General features: G+C 29.9%; 2 protein-coding genes across 3 annotated transcripts; both read left to right on the top strand.

Moving 5' to 3' along the window:
- Positions 1-248: 248 nt before the first annotated feature.
- LOC110605382 (ATP-dependent Clp protease proteolytic subunit 4, chloroplastic) lies at positions 249-5,405 on the top strand. The gene is made up of 3 exons (XM_021743942.2): positions 249-774; positions 4,455-4,958; positions 5,142-5,405. The coding sequence occupies exons 1-2, from the start codon at positions 386-388 to the stop codon at positions 4,936-4,938; spliced, it is 873 nt and encodes a 290-aa protein (XP_021599634.1). The 5' UTR covers positions 249-385; the 3' UTR covers positions 4,939-4,958; positions 5,142-5,405.
- Positions 5,406-9,046: 3,641 nt separating this feature from the next.
- Positions 9,047-14,513, top strand: LOC110604554 (protein CYCLOPS). Of its 2 annotated transcripts, none has more exons than XM_021742779.2 (11): positions 9,047-9,549; positions 10,162-10,217; positions 10,479-10,610; positions 10,715-10,739; positions 10,837-10,889; positions 10,969-11,639; positions 12,367-12,410; positions 12,516-12,561; positions 12,967-13,015; positions 13,788-13,916; positions 14,024-14,513. In XM_021742779.2, the coding sequence occupies exons 1-11, from the start codon at positions 9,358-9,360 to the stop codon at positions 14,145-14,147; spliced, it is 1,521 nt and encodes a 506-aa protein (XP_021598471.1). In that variant the 5' UTR covers positions 9,047-9,357; the 3' UTR covers positions 14,148-14,513. The 2 variants fall into 2 exon arrangements, with proteins under 2 accessions (XP_021598471.1, XP_021598469.1); XM_021742777.2 differs by having other exon boundaries at positions 9,049-9,549; positions 10,715-10,763.
- The last annotated feature ends 193 nt before the right edge of the window (positions 14,514-14,706 follow it).

The raw sequence follows: 14,706 nt of genomic DNA, 5'->3' as shown, positions 1-14,706 counted from the left end.
ATTTTCTTCAAATTATTAAAATAAATAATTTTATAATAAATAATATAAAAAAGAAAAATATCCAAAATTTACTTAAATTTTATTGATGTAGTTACTTTTATACATAATTCTAATTAAAAGTCTACCTGGATTACATTTAATAAAAAATAATAATTTTTATTAGATAAATAATCAAAATTTTATTTTTAAAATTAATAAATTTTATCTTTTTAATATATATCAGGAACTGACCTAATTTTTGAGAGATGGATGAAAAAGAAAAGAAAAGAAAAAGAAAAAAATCGCAGGTATTTCTCCAGTCTAGGCTACCCCAGCGGAAAGTCGATTACAGATATCGACTCTTCTTCTCTTACTCTCAAACTGAGATATTTGTATAGTGGAAGCCATGGACGTGCTTTTGCTCTCTTCACCACCAACCCCACACTTATCTTCCTCTCTCAGACCCTCTCTTCGTTCCTCTAAACCCTCTCCTCTTCCTTTCACTTTCAATCCAGTCTCTTCTCCCCTCAAATGTTTCCCATCTCTCAAAACCTCCCTTCAATCTTCTCAAACCCTAACTCCTCAATTCTCGGCTCCCCAGACACCCGCGACCGCCATGAGGGGAGCGGAGACCGATGCCATGGGGCTTTTGCTTAGGGAGAGGATTGTGTTCTTGGGGAACAATATCGATGATTTTGTGGCTGATGCTATTATCAGTCAATTGTTGCTTTTGGATGCTCAAGACCCAACTAAAGATATTCGCCTCTTTATCAATTGTCCTGGAGGCTCTCTCAGGTAAATGCTTCTGCTCTTTTTCCCCCCTCTAATTTTAATTAAAGATGTTTACTTTCGAAGCCTGAGCCAAAACAAATTAGTGGGATTTTGTTCTATTCCATCTTCCAAAGCTAAATTGTGACTGCATTGTGTGTACAAGAGCTTCCGGAAGTTCTTCAGAGATAATGGTGTATGCCCTGTATATGCTAGACTGGTAATTGGGATTTGAGATCAGAAGTTTTTCTTTTTTTTCATTAATTGGTAACTTTATTTGAAGAATTTTTTTGAAGTAAACATCTGAAATCTTGTTCTGAGGAGCTGCCATTTCTGTTTAAAGTAGTGTGGAGTTCATGGGGTTGCCAGAAGTATTCTTTTTTCCTCATGTTGATATTTACATTTTGAAAGATGTTTAAACATTTGATGGAAGGAATAAATGTCTTTTACATGGTTTTTTATTTTTTTTCATTGAAGAAGGTGCTGATTTAGTGGATCATCTTCTTAGCCCCTTCTTGCTAGGAGGCTGTGGTGTTGAAGACTATCCCTTTTCTATATAAGGAACTATTTTTGGAGTTTGTAAAATGTCTAACCTGTTGTCAAGTTGAGATTTGATCATGCTATAGTGAAGTTTGTGAATTGAGAATTTGCTGGGTCTTGGAGTGAGAAAAACGTTTTATTGGTGAGATCAAGTATGATTTTTGAGGAGCTTGTTTTCTTAGTCTTACACCACCTCTAAAGCCCTTTTTACAAAGACTTAAAGGAATCTAGGTCTCAGCTTCATTTTCTGTTGTTTTCTTATTTGTTTTACTTTTTAAACGGGCAGTTCTCCAAGTGACTTCACCAAGCCATGCGATGGTTATTAAAAGTTCAAGGTGCACCAACAAAAAAAGTCATGGCCTAACTCTCCCTAAAAGCTAGTTTAAAAGCTAGTTTAAGGGGCTCTTATACACTTTACCCTATCCCAAACCGATGTTGGATTTAACACGTCCCCACGCCCATAACTATACTAGAGTATGAAACATTTACAAGGAAACATTTATGGGAGGCCCAGCGTCAATTTGGATCAGGTTTAACTCACCCAAAAGCTAACTCAAAAGAGGATTGCCTAACCTCTTATAAAGTGCACATTACCCCTATTTCAAATCGACCGACTTTGAAATTCAACAAATACAAAGTGACTCCATTCCTTACCTACATAGATGAGAATACCTCGAGCCAAAGAATCAAGCAAAGATAACTTGAGGAGTGCTCTAATTATTGAGTTCTATTATCCTTTTGGGGCTAGATAGTATTTTGTTGTTTGCAAAATAATAACTCAACAACATTGACCAATGATTGCGCCAGTTTATGAGTATCAGTGTAGCTGCCATGTTAGAGGGTTTTTGGCTTAGCTTATAAACATTGACTTGTTATAAGCCTTATGTGTTTGGTTAAAATGCTTATAAGTGGCAAATAAACAGTAGACATGTTTGGTAATAAATAGTTTATCAGCATATTTATTATTAAAATTACTAAAAAGGATATTAAAAAATATACGTGGTGGAGTTTTAAAATTAAATAAGAGCAATATAATAATTTGCTTGGTTAAATCAGGTTATAAGTTTTATGCTTATAAACACTAAAATGAAAAGTTGATAACCCCCATCTTATCTTTTTTAAGCCTATAAGCTGAACTTATAGGCCCATAAAATGTTATAAAACAAACACGTTATCTAATTAGAGCTTATAAACTAGTTTGATCAGCTTTTAAGCTTAGACAAATTCCTCTTTAGTCTTACTAAGTGACATGTTTAGAGATAACATTTTGGTTACTTATTAGACTGAAGATGGAGGGTTCCATGGTTAGATAAGGATCTGCTAATAAATACTAGGATAATTTTATTTGCAAAAACAAAATGGAGAATTTTTTTTTTAAATTTTTTGAATGTAGTTCTCATTTGTTTTTATTGGCGTTTTTCTAGGACTTCATATTTTGAGGAATGAAACTCCCAAATAAATTGTTAACTAGGAAGTTGCACTCTTCCATATGATGTATACACTTTTTCCTAGTAAGTTTAGAAATTTCTTTAAGGGTTTGTTTGAATAGCTTAAATGGAATTGCCATTCCTATTCTTTTGAATTGGGTTGAAATTATAATTACGGCTTTTCAACAATACTTTCAATTTTATTTGAAAGAATAAACAAATAAGTAAATTCAAAGAACAATATATAATTAAAGATATGCAATTATATTTATATACACTCATCATACCCCCATTATGTGGTATGTGCTTACACATCAAAGAAAAATGAGTCCTACTTCTTCTATGGCCTTCTATTACATAAACTAGTATCATGAGATATGAGTCCAAAAGAGGTACCAGTTAAACATAACATATTATACTCATCCTACTATATGGTTAAGAAATTTCACAATTATTAACTTGCACCTCATTTTCTTCCATCATTTGTGAGCACATAGTAAGCCTACAAAAATCTGGTTTTTGATCTACATTCTCATAAAATTTTGCATAGTTTTTCAACTCGCACTCATGAGAATTACCTGCATAGACTTTTGCAATGGTGTCTGCCATTCTGATTTTTGCTCTGCAATTTGTGAGACCGACCCATTCAGTAAAATACCAAAGAAAGACTGTTGGCAAGGTGGAGACCCTTCTTATCTTTGGCCCTCAACTTTGAATTTGCCTGGATGCTGGTATACTACCTTTAAGGTCTTTAAGATTAAGAATCTACCATTAATTGTTTGGTCACCTTATTCAATCTCAGTTGCTTCATTGACACCTAACCTTGTCTCCAGATAATGGTCCCCAAATACTTCCAATTTTAAACCACCTCTTAATAATGACTAGTATCAAGATGAGTTTTTAAAAAGCTCATCAAATAGAAAACTGAAATACATTATTTTATAATGAAATAATATAAGCAAATGATGTTATATGATGTGCATGTACCTTTACTTAATTTGCCCAAATATCTTCACCATATTAGTCGATCCCATCTAAAACAGAACAGCTTGTGCATGCATGGAACTCAAACAAAATAATGCTTATCCCAAGTTTTTAGGGCCAATGTTGTTATTTTCTTTAGTGGAAGTGACTTTGTATATGTCTTTTGGGGCATCTATAACCACAATATATGCAAGGAGCTTTTACTGTCTTGATCTTATTGATGTAATGGATCTCAATAGATGTAATATCTGTGGGAATGATGTCTGATACAAGAAATGAATGTGAAACTTGTGGGCTGGTTGTGGTGTTGCTGGTTTTCAATTTTAGGGAAATGGAAGGGTAATGTTTGAAGATTATTGTAGACTAAGTACATTTATCCAATGCCAAGTAAAAACAAGGTAATATGTATCAGTAATATGTTATTCTCACTTCCTTGCTGTCTGCTGTTGTTGTTTTTTTCCCTTGGTCAGACATTATCAAATGTTAAGAACAAATGTTAAGAACAAATATGGGTAGTTCAATATCCTCCCAAAAAAAAAAAATTTCATGTCAAATGTGGATATATATGTAGATATGTGTATATTATATTCCTCTAACCCATTCCAAAAACAAAAGCCTAGAGCATACAATGCATTTGTCAGAAGTAAACTACTAAACTTTTTGATGTTGCATTAATGTCCACTTTTAATCTATGGCATTTGCAATTTGTTGTGTTGCACTAACTTTGGTTTAATTCTTCTGCTTATTTGCTGTCAGTGCTACAATGGCTATCTATGACGTGGTGCAACTTGTTAGAGCTGATGTTTCTACAGTTGCACTTGGTATCTCAGCATCAACAGCTTCCATAATCCTTGGTGGTGGCACAAAAGGAAAACGCTTTGCAATGCCAAATGCAAGAATCATGATTCATCAGCCTCTTGGAGGTGCTAGTGGGCAAGCAATAGATGTGGAGATTCAAGCACGAGAAATTATGCATAACAAGAATAATGTCATCAGAATTATTTCAGGTTTCACTGGTCGCACAACTGAACAAGTTCAAAAGGACATTGATAGAGATCGCTACATGTCTCCAATAGAAGCTGTTGAATACGGAATTATTGATGGGGTTATTGACAGAGATAGCATCATTCCTTTGGCTCCTGTTCCAGAAAGGGTAAAACCAACACTCAATTATGAGGAAATGCGAAAAGATCCAATGAAATTCTTGACGCCAGATATCCCTGACGATGAGATATACTAGCTTGTGCTATTTGCTACGAGGTACCTCACTGTTCCTTTTAAAAATTCAATAACTTGGGGGGTCCTTTATTCTTCCCAAACCAGGATCCTTTGGAAGGTTAGAATAACATAAAACTGATTTTCAAACTGATTTTGCATTTTACAAGCAATTACTTGTCTGTTTCTTCTTTAGATGTTGAAAGGTATCTGGTGATATTTCTGCAGGCTGGCTCTCAATGTGTTTCGTTGGAAAAGACAACTGGGGTTTGTGATTAACACCCTACCAAATGCATTTGTGTGATATTTTGCTGATAATGGTTTTCAAGAAACCTACTGGACAGCCCAGCATCATAGCAAGATTGCAAAACTCAAATGAGGCCTTTTTTTGTTTTTTTTTTATAATTAAGATGTAACATTCACTGTAGACTTTTGAAATTATTGCAAACTTACCATTGAATTGATCTTGGAAGAAAATGTGGGATTTTGATTTATAATTGACCAAAATTTATAACTTTTATTTAAATAGAATAATAAATATATTATTAAAAGTAAATAGAAAAAAAAAAAAGCAATATAAAGTAAAAATTTTATAGAGGGAAGAGAGAAGAGGTATTTAAAAATAGTTAGAAACTCATAATACTAAAATAATTAATTTTTAATTAATTTTTTCAGTGTTGAGAGCAAAAACTTTATAATATATTTTTGAAAACTTTGTTAAAAAAAAAAATTAAAAATAATAATATTGGCTCCTCTTCTCCAAATCCCTGTGAAATGTGCACTGTTGATTATGTCATCAACAAAAAGTTACAATTTGTTTTATAAAATAATAATAATAATAATAATATTGCCGGCTTTCTCTCTATGAATAATAATTAATTTAAGTAAATATTCCATCGAATTATGCTTCTCAATCGCTTCTTTTTGTTGTAATTCAACCTTCTAACCACTAAAGTCATGATTTCGGCTGCCGACAAATCGCTGGTCAAACCCTATTTTTTACTAATTTATTTATTTTCATAAATTAAATATTCGTACACTACAAATTCTCTTTACTTAATAAAATAAAATAAAATATATCATAGTAAAATTTATATAAATAATAATTTTTATTTATCTTTCTTTATTATCCTAAAATTATTATTCATATTCTTTTCTTATATTATAATAATATATAAATCAACTATTATAATTTCATTTAATTTTATATTATTTTTAATAAATCTCTCAAAATTTTTTTTAATATATAATAAAATTTAATATTTTTAAGAGTAATATAATTAAAAAATAAAATAAACAAATTATAGAACGAAAGGAAGTATGGATTCAAATTCAATTTGGTGGTATTAGTTAATAATATATTAATTAGGGTTAAATTTTAATTATATAAATAATATATAAAACATAATAAAATTCAGCAGATTAGATGTATAAATTTGGATAATTAGAGAGTTTTCAGTCAAGGGCCTCGTTCGCGAATCAATAGAGATTAAAATTAAAATCAAATCAAACTGATCTTAAAGATAAATTAAATTTAATCAAATCGATCTAATTTAATTTAATTTAATTCAATTTTATCATTAAATTTTTAATAATTTTTTTTATTTTTTATACCTCATTTTAATATTTTAACTTTAATTATTATATAATCTCTTTATATTATAAGAAATACTATATTATTATTACTAATCGGTTTTACTTAATTTTTTTAATTTTTTTTTATCAAAATCAAATCAAATCAAAATAATTGAACTAAAAAATGAATTGAATTGAGTTAAAATAAATAAAAAATTAAATTGAATTTTTAAATTAATTTAAGTCAGTAATTTTTTTTAATTTAAAACAAATACTATTTTATTTTTTTTGTTGATGGAGTAAATAAAAGGGTGAAGTGCCAAATGCCCTCTCTAGTTTCTCTCCTTTTCACATAATGGAGCATTCCACTAGAGACAATAAGTTTCAAATAAGTTTAGTCTTGGTTGGGAATTGAGATTTTGAGTCAAAATTACTAAAATTATTTTTAAAAATTGTATTTAGGTTTTTATTATGTTTCTGCTTAGAAGCAGTCTCAAGTAAATGGACAACTTTGACTCTATCATGGAGATTCACTTAATATATAAACATGAATGTGAATAATTTAAAAAAAAAAAAAGTATACTCTACATTCATAACCATTTTAACTTGGTTATTTTTATGTTTTTATTTTTTATTTTTTATTCTCCTTTTAAAATTAAAAATTTTATAAAAATTTAAAAAATTTAATTTAAGGGGGTAATGAAAAAAAATTCAAAAAAAATTAAAATAGAAATTTAAATTATAATAAGATTAATTTAACATATTATAATACTGTTATTATTAATAATAAAAATATATAAAATTATAAGAATATAAATCATAGGCTACCGTACGACGCTGGTGTATATGAGTAAGACAGATGGTTGTTTAGGTACACCACATTCATACGCAAGACGTTCCCCTAAACATGAAAGCGCCATCTCAACGACACTCATTTTTCCCTTTTTTTAATTAAGTAATTAGGAAGTAATTAATTATTTAATTATAATATTAATTTTTTAGAAAAAAATCTCAACCGTTAAAGTCATAATAAAAGAAGAAGACAAGTAGATAATACATTGGAATCTTAAGCCCAACTTCCCATTGATACCATAGATTAATATTATTAAGAGTTTTTTTTTTAATATTTAAAAATTTCTAGAACATTTGTTTTATATTTATTTTTTAAAATTTTTACTTAGTGACATAGCTGGAAAATAGAATTTCACACTAATTTACTAGAATTCTAGAATTTTTATTTTTGAAATAGAGATTGAAAATTGGATAATAAAATTTGAGATCTCTCAAATTTATTTAATTTTTATATTTTTAAAATCAAACACTTAAATCACTATGTATTCTATCCGTCTAAATTAAAAGTTTTTATTTATAATTTCGTTACTCAATGAATTAAAAAAAGAATAATTATTTTAAATATCTAAAATATTATTATAAATATTTAAATTCGTGAATAATTTTATATTGTATAAATCGGTCCTTATATTTTTAAAATTAAATCTTTAAATCCTTTTAAAATTACAGTGGATGATCAAATTTCTTCCGAAAATATAATATTTTTTTAAAATACTCTATAAAAATTTATAATCTATTTAAAAATTATTTTGTACCACTTAAAAATAGTTGATATTATAAGTATTTTTTGAAAATTTTGAAATTGTAAATATTGAAGTATTTTAATAAATAAAAATTAAAGAATTTTAACAAAGTTAAAGATATTATAGATAAAAGTTAATAGAGATTTAAGTATTATTTTAAATAAAAAATTAAGATCAAAATATTTAAATTATAATAGATGAGAACGAATTGATTATAAAGAAATTTAGGTGTACGCATTTGAAAATATCGGAATTAATTTATTAATTATGCTAAAACTCAAAGTATTCAAATATAGTTTATCCATTTAAAGAAAGGTAATAAAGAATTTCTACAATTTTAGTATAAAAATAGATGAAAAATCTCTAATTTAGACCAATTGATTATAAAAAAATTTAAATATTTGGTTGCAATGTTAAAATTTAAAAATTAAAATATAATTTACCTTATATTTTATATTTACCCTATATAATAAATATTTATAACAAATGAATTTATATTTTATAAAATATCAAAAACTTTATTTCTTATTAATAATATTAAATAAAATAAAATACCATATGATTTAATTATAAAATTTTATTTTGTTTCATATCTTAAATATAAAAGTGGTAATAGGTAAATAATAAAATTAATAAAAAAATATATATTATTGAAATAAAAATATTTATATTAATTACTATTTTATTAGTTAAATAAAATTTTAAAAATTATATTATAACTTAATATTAATTTATTCTTATCATCGTAAATTCAAAAGTTTGATTTTATTTTTAAAAATTTAAAAATTTAATATAAATATAAAAATTAATTTAAATATATTATTTTCTAAAAAATTATTCAAAATAAAAAAAAATACTAACTAAACATAAATAATTTTCAAAAGCCAGTTACTGCAATTATCACACAAATTTTATTTTATTTTTTCTCCATGGATGGCAGTTTGATTTCATGTTATAATTTTTCCAGGTCTAGTCTCCGAGGTCAAACTAATGAGAGCTGTATATATATTGAACCATTAGCTGACTGGGGCTAGAGAGATTGTCTTTATTCATAAATTTCATCAATGGGAAATTTCTTTGAAGAAAAAGAATCTCTGTAACACGTCAAAGATTGTAGCACCAAGTGGTTATAGTTGTTGATAATTAAATCTTTGATTCATTTGTATACACAAGTGATTCTGACAAAAAGGCGATTCAAAGATGATCATGATGATGATGATGATTCATTTGTAAAGCTTCAACAGAAGAGGAGTGACGATTTTGAAGGAGAAGGGATGGGAGAGGGAAAAGGGTTTGCATCAGAAATGTATAGAAACACAAGTGAAGAGTTGTTTCTGAAATCTTTGATGGATAGCTCAGTGCCAACCATGGAGATGTTGGGTTTTAAGAATATTTCTTCTTCTCATCCTCACAACTTTCGCACGGATAGTGAAGAGCTCTTCAAAAGCTGGCTTACTAATGGAGAGGCAAGCCAAAACCGATAATCTTCTTCTTCTTCTTCTTCTTTTTAAAATTTAATTTCAGACCTAATCCAGTGTTGTTCTTCAACAACCTAGTCATCCATACACCTTTTTTTCAATGTTTTATTCTATGGGTTTTGGAGGAGAGGGGGAAAAAAGAATTGGATTCTTTGGATTAACACTATGATGGAACCAAGAACATTGTGGTTTGTTTAGGAAAATGAGTTTGTTATTTGTCTAATTCTTGTATTATTTGATGTGTTTTGTATGCACTAAACTCAAAAAATTCTTTAGTTTTGTATTTTTTTTTTCTTCACCTGAAGGTGTACTAGTTGTGCTAATCACAGTTCAACAAATGGTTTTTGTTATTGGAAGGATATGAGTCACAAATATTTAGAAATCATACTTTTTCAAAAAAAAGGAAAAAAAGGAAAACAAGTGTTATTCAGAAAACTATGATTTTCCCTTGATGAATGAAATACAAGCTATAGTCCAATATAAATTGTTATTTTTGCAGCATTTGCAGTATAGAAATAAAATTGCCCTTATTCTCATATACTCCTTTCTTTCTTTTCTTTGGAAATTTTTTTTTCCCCAACTGATGGGTTCATATTTCAGAATCATGGCTATAATTCCTCAAGCATAGCACATCGAACCCGGCAAGCATCCAGGAGGTGAGTAGATTGAACTGATAAATCCTGACATAGAACAACTCATTGATATTGTGCTACTTGAGATTTGTTTGGTATTAGATATAGGATGATCGATCTTATTTGGAATCATTTTCTGTGTTAAATCATATGCTAACACTGAGACTAGCATGTTGTGGGAGTCAAGGGTGAATAATCAATTAGATTAGTTAAAATATCTTCATTATTCATCAGAATTCTCCTGATAATATTGCAGAAAATTAAATAACTGTATTACAATTGCAGGATATCTACTGAACTAGCCACTTTGACAAGCCAGCAGCCTGGAAGTTCACTGCAAAAGAAAAGAAGCAATGATGTATTATTTACTCAAAATAACACAATCCCTGATGGAACCTCTAGTGACCTCAACATCAGGTGGCTACTTCATCTTTCTGCTGTCTTCTATTACATATGACTAATTCTCAGTTGAAACTTATTCTGATTTATCTTTTTTACTTTTTTGGTTGCAATTGTCATAGGAATGCTGTCGAAAGAAGTATGCAGGCTAGTAATTTATATCTGGCCAAGGTTAGTTTTAGTTTGTCTGCAGAATCTTCGTTATATCTGATATCTGAATATCTTATCCTCTCTTTAATGGCAGGCCTGGTTTCATAGTTCTCAACCGATGACAAGAAGTCGATCCTCTGAACTGCGGTATCAGCATTGTAATACACAAGCCCATTACAAGTATATCCAATGCAAACTTTGGTTAATTATCTATTTGTTTTTGCAGGAAGAGGTATGCCGCTATGCAAAGTGCTCAGACAAGTTTAGGGAATGGTGTAAACGATTTGAAACAAGAGTTTGCAGATCCAAATGGTTTTATTGAGCTTCCTATGCATGACATTGGCAATCAATTGGGTTCATTCATGTCTCCATCCAATTCATCTTCATCTACTTTCAACACCCCACAAATGGGAGATGCAGATAAAGTTTCTTCTGTTGTGAACATGCTTAAGGGTACGCTGGAACGCAAGAAGCTCAGCAATCAGAAGATTGAGAAAGAAGCTGTTGAAGATAGTTCTAATGCAATTTATCATGATCAGCAAGTTATTATGAACTCTCCTTTTGATCAAGTAAATGGTAACAGCATTTATGAAATTCCACAAACTTTCCAAGAAATTTCATCTGACCAAGTCAAGGACGCTGGAGGGTTTCAAACAGTTCAGGGACCCATAGATCTTGACCTGGAAGGTTTTGTACATCCTACAAATGCAATTCAGTTGTGCACAGTTTCTAGAGAACCTTCTCAAAGTGAATCTTCTGCTGCTGCACCAGTATTTTCCTCTGGTTTTGATGCATGTGATGGTCCCAGCAATTCCAGCCAAACTCTAAGCATTTGTGAGAGCTCAAGGAAACAAGTAGGAAACAATACAAGTCCAGAGAATGGACCTAAAGCCAAAGGTAAATGCTTCATATGGGGATGGATGTATCTAATCAACTTAACTATCCATTAGGGAAAATTATTATTTGGTTCCTGTATTACAAGGAAAACTTACTAGTTAGTCTCTCAGTTTTGATATATTAATATATTCTTAAGGTTTTAAAAAGTTTATTATTAGTTAGTCCGTTAATTTAAACCGTTAAATATTATAAAAAAATTTAAAATATCCTCAATATGGAGAGACTAATTAATCGACTTTTTACAAAATTAAGGAATTAACTAATAAGTTTTTTCAAATTACAGAGATTAAATAGTAAAATATTTAACAATTAAAATTAACAGAAAGACTAATTAGTAGATTTTTAAAATCTCTAATGTATTTTTTAAAATTGAGAGATCAACTAATGAGTTTTTCATAATATAGGAACTAAATAGTAAATTTTCTTTATTTTATTTTAATTTATCATAACAACCTGAAGCCATGGATCTTGCTTCTTTATTCTTTTTTATTCTCTTTTTTTTTTTTCTTTGGATCTATCAGGTTCTGAATATGAATCATAAGCAGATAAAATATAACCTCCAAGCCTTGACCAGAAATGATTATCCGCATATACATGAAGTTCATAGAATAGGATTGATGACAACTCTTTTGGGCATCTGAAAGATAGTTGTTGTTTTGTCTTCTTTATCGTTTTGATTTGGCATTTGAGTGTTATGTGATTCAAGCATCTTACATTTGAAATGCAGATTTTCGAGAACGGATAATTGAAAACTTGAAGGATGACAGAAAGGTATTCCACTTTCTCAGATGGTGAATCAAGAATTTTTAATAAATCTTGAATAGTTTGCTGATTTCCTGTTATTTTGTTTACTGTTTACTTGTAATCTGTCTTAAGAGGGGAGGGCTAGTTCGATATGGATCTGTGACATCAGGAGGTTCAGGTAATCTATATATCTTTAGAACTTTAACAGCATGATATTTTTCTATCCACATTAGCTGTTAATGAGTTCAATCTTAAACCCTGTCATTCTATATGAACATGGAAAACAGTGGCCTACTGATTTGTGCTCGAGTTCAAATTGCTATGCATGTTCAAACACAAGCCAAATATGACTCATTATTAGAGGTGTATCTTTATTTTGGGTGTCTGAAAACTCTTATTTTGAATTTTTTTTTTTTTTAATCTTTTGCTTGTTAACTTATTATTCTTTCCATACAGAATGTTTATTACAGTAACCAAGTACTGTATAAAAATTACCAATTGTGCAGATGAAGTTACTGTTAGTTCTTACTTCTTAGTTGTTACAAAATCATATGATCCTTTTTGACCAATCGAAGTTATGCAGTGGACAAGAGTGACACAACTAAAAAGCGTAGGGTGGAGCGCTCACGAAAGTAAGCTAAACTGCATCCTTTTGTTTTGCAAGTTCATTATTTTAGAATAATTTTCATGTTCTCTGCTTCTGTAATCGTTTGGATACAAGAATCTTGGTACTTAGGATTTCAAGAATTTTATGTAGAAGACATAATCAGGTTAAGGACAGTTAACAAAACAGAATAAAGATACTCCAATCCCTGGAAAGTGTTGTATGTAGGCCATTAAGAGGAATCCAATCTAAACTATACCAAATCAGGTTAGTAGAACTTATGCAAGCCAATAAGGCGATTAGCATTCAAGTCAAATGGGAGCAGAACCATCTACTAAGATACAATTAGCCAGTTAATTATCAGAACACCAGAAACTAGATGCCTGAAAGCCGTACTAGGATGCATCGTGGATCCAGACTGAGGAACCTTCTGCCTGGAGATTCTGGAGGCATGCAGCTTTACTTCCAGTGCGAAAATATTACATGGTAGAATCAGACTCGGTAAAATTTTGAGTGGGTAGTAAGCTTTTCCCCTTTTAGGAGTGCCTTTAATTTGTTTCTCGCCGGTTACCCTTATAGGTGAGCATGAAGTTGTATATAATTATATGGTTAAACCGGATTCATGTTATTCTATTCATTGGAAGTGGGAAGGAGATGTTGCGATTTAAACCCTTATACGGGTTCTTAATCATTGTGCTATTATTCCAATATGGCTAAAAACAAATTTGAGTTGAACATTGTAAAAGGAAATGTTTCTTTGAGAAAGCTTTTCTCTTAAGCTAAATATCTTGGTGATGCAGAATGGCAGAGGCAAAGGAAAGGAATTTAATACCAGCAATTCCAACTGATATGCAATCTGTCTTGAAGCGCTGCGAAAATCTTGAGAAGGAAGTTCGATCGCTAAAGCTTAACTTGTCTTTCATGAATAGGTAATGACTTAAACCAAAGATTAACTGTGCACTTGCACCCTAAACTCTTAAAAAACAAAAAGAACTTGAAAATTTTGCAGAGTTTGCAATTAATTTATGAATTTCAGGAAGGATTCTGAACAGACAAAGCAGATAGAAGAGCTTCAGAAAAAGAATGAAGAGTTGGCTGATGAGAAGGAAAGGCTACTTGAAGAGATTGAAAGAATCCTTTCAGAAACAGGGAAAATGTGAAACTTGTTCATCATTCAACTAAATCTTCCACCTCATATATTGACAAAAAAAAAAAAAAAAAAAAAAAAAAATCTACCACCTCATACACTCTGTGAAGTAAACAAGAAACTCTCAGGCACAGATCTTCAGAAATTATCAGTGGTCTTCATGTTTAGGAATCAAGAACAAGATGAACTTAAAGACTGGCCTTCATATATTCCAGTGCAGGTGGAGTGGGGGTGACTTGTTTGCTGATCCAATGTGTATGGATTTTTATTTTTATTTTTTTCAAATTCTGGATGGGATAACAAATTTACATATGAACAAGGAGTGTAAATTTCAAATTTGGAAGCTATACTGTTGCCATTGCTGAGGCTATTTTCAGTATTTTTTTTTTTTTTCCCCTTTAGGATTTGCAATTGCATCATCACTATTTATAAATCAATTGCTCAAATAATAATTTACATATTAAGGGTCTAATGTCATTGTCAATTTTATCCTTACATTCTTAATTTAACACTCAATAATATGTTCAGCTCTATTCAAATTTGCAATGAACCATGCAATTATCATATTTTCT

Source organism: Manihot esculenta, chromosome 17 (genome assembly GCF_001659605.2).
Source record: "Manihot esculenta cultivar AM560-2 chromosome 17, M.esculenta_v8, whole genome shotgun sequence".
NCBI classification, from domain to species: Eukaryota; Viridiplantae; Streptophyta; class Magnoliopsida; order Malpighiales; family Euphorbiaceae; genus Manihot; species Manihot esculenta.
This window is presented reverse-complemented; position numbering and strand designations above follow the sequence as displayed.

Bases quoted from the DNA above. Each gene is read 5' to 3' on its own strand.
- LOC110605382 (XM_021743942.2), top strand. From the start codon at position 386: ATGGACGTGCTTTTGCTCTCTTCACCACCAACCCCACACTTATCTTCC. The intron at 775-4,454 runs GTAAATGCTTCT...ATTTGCTGTCAG, and splicing joins TGTCCTGGAGGCTCTCTCAG to TGCTACAATGGCTATCTATG.
- LOC110604554 (XM_021742777.2), top strand. From the start codon at position 9,358: ATGGGAGAGGGAAAAGGGTTTGCATCAGAAATGTATAGAAACACAAGT. The intron at 10,890-10,968 runs GTATCAGCATTG...TTGTTTTTGCAG, and splicing joins AGTCGATCCTCTGAACTGCG to GAAGAGGTATGCCGCTATGC. The intron at 12,562-12,966 runs GTAATCTATATA...GAAGTTATGCAG, and splicing joins TGTGACATCAGGAGGTTCAG to TGGACAAGAGTGACACAACT.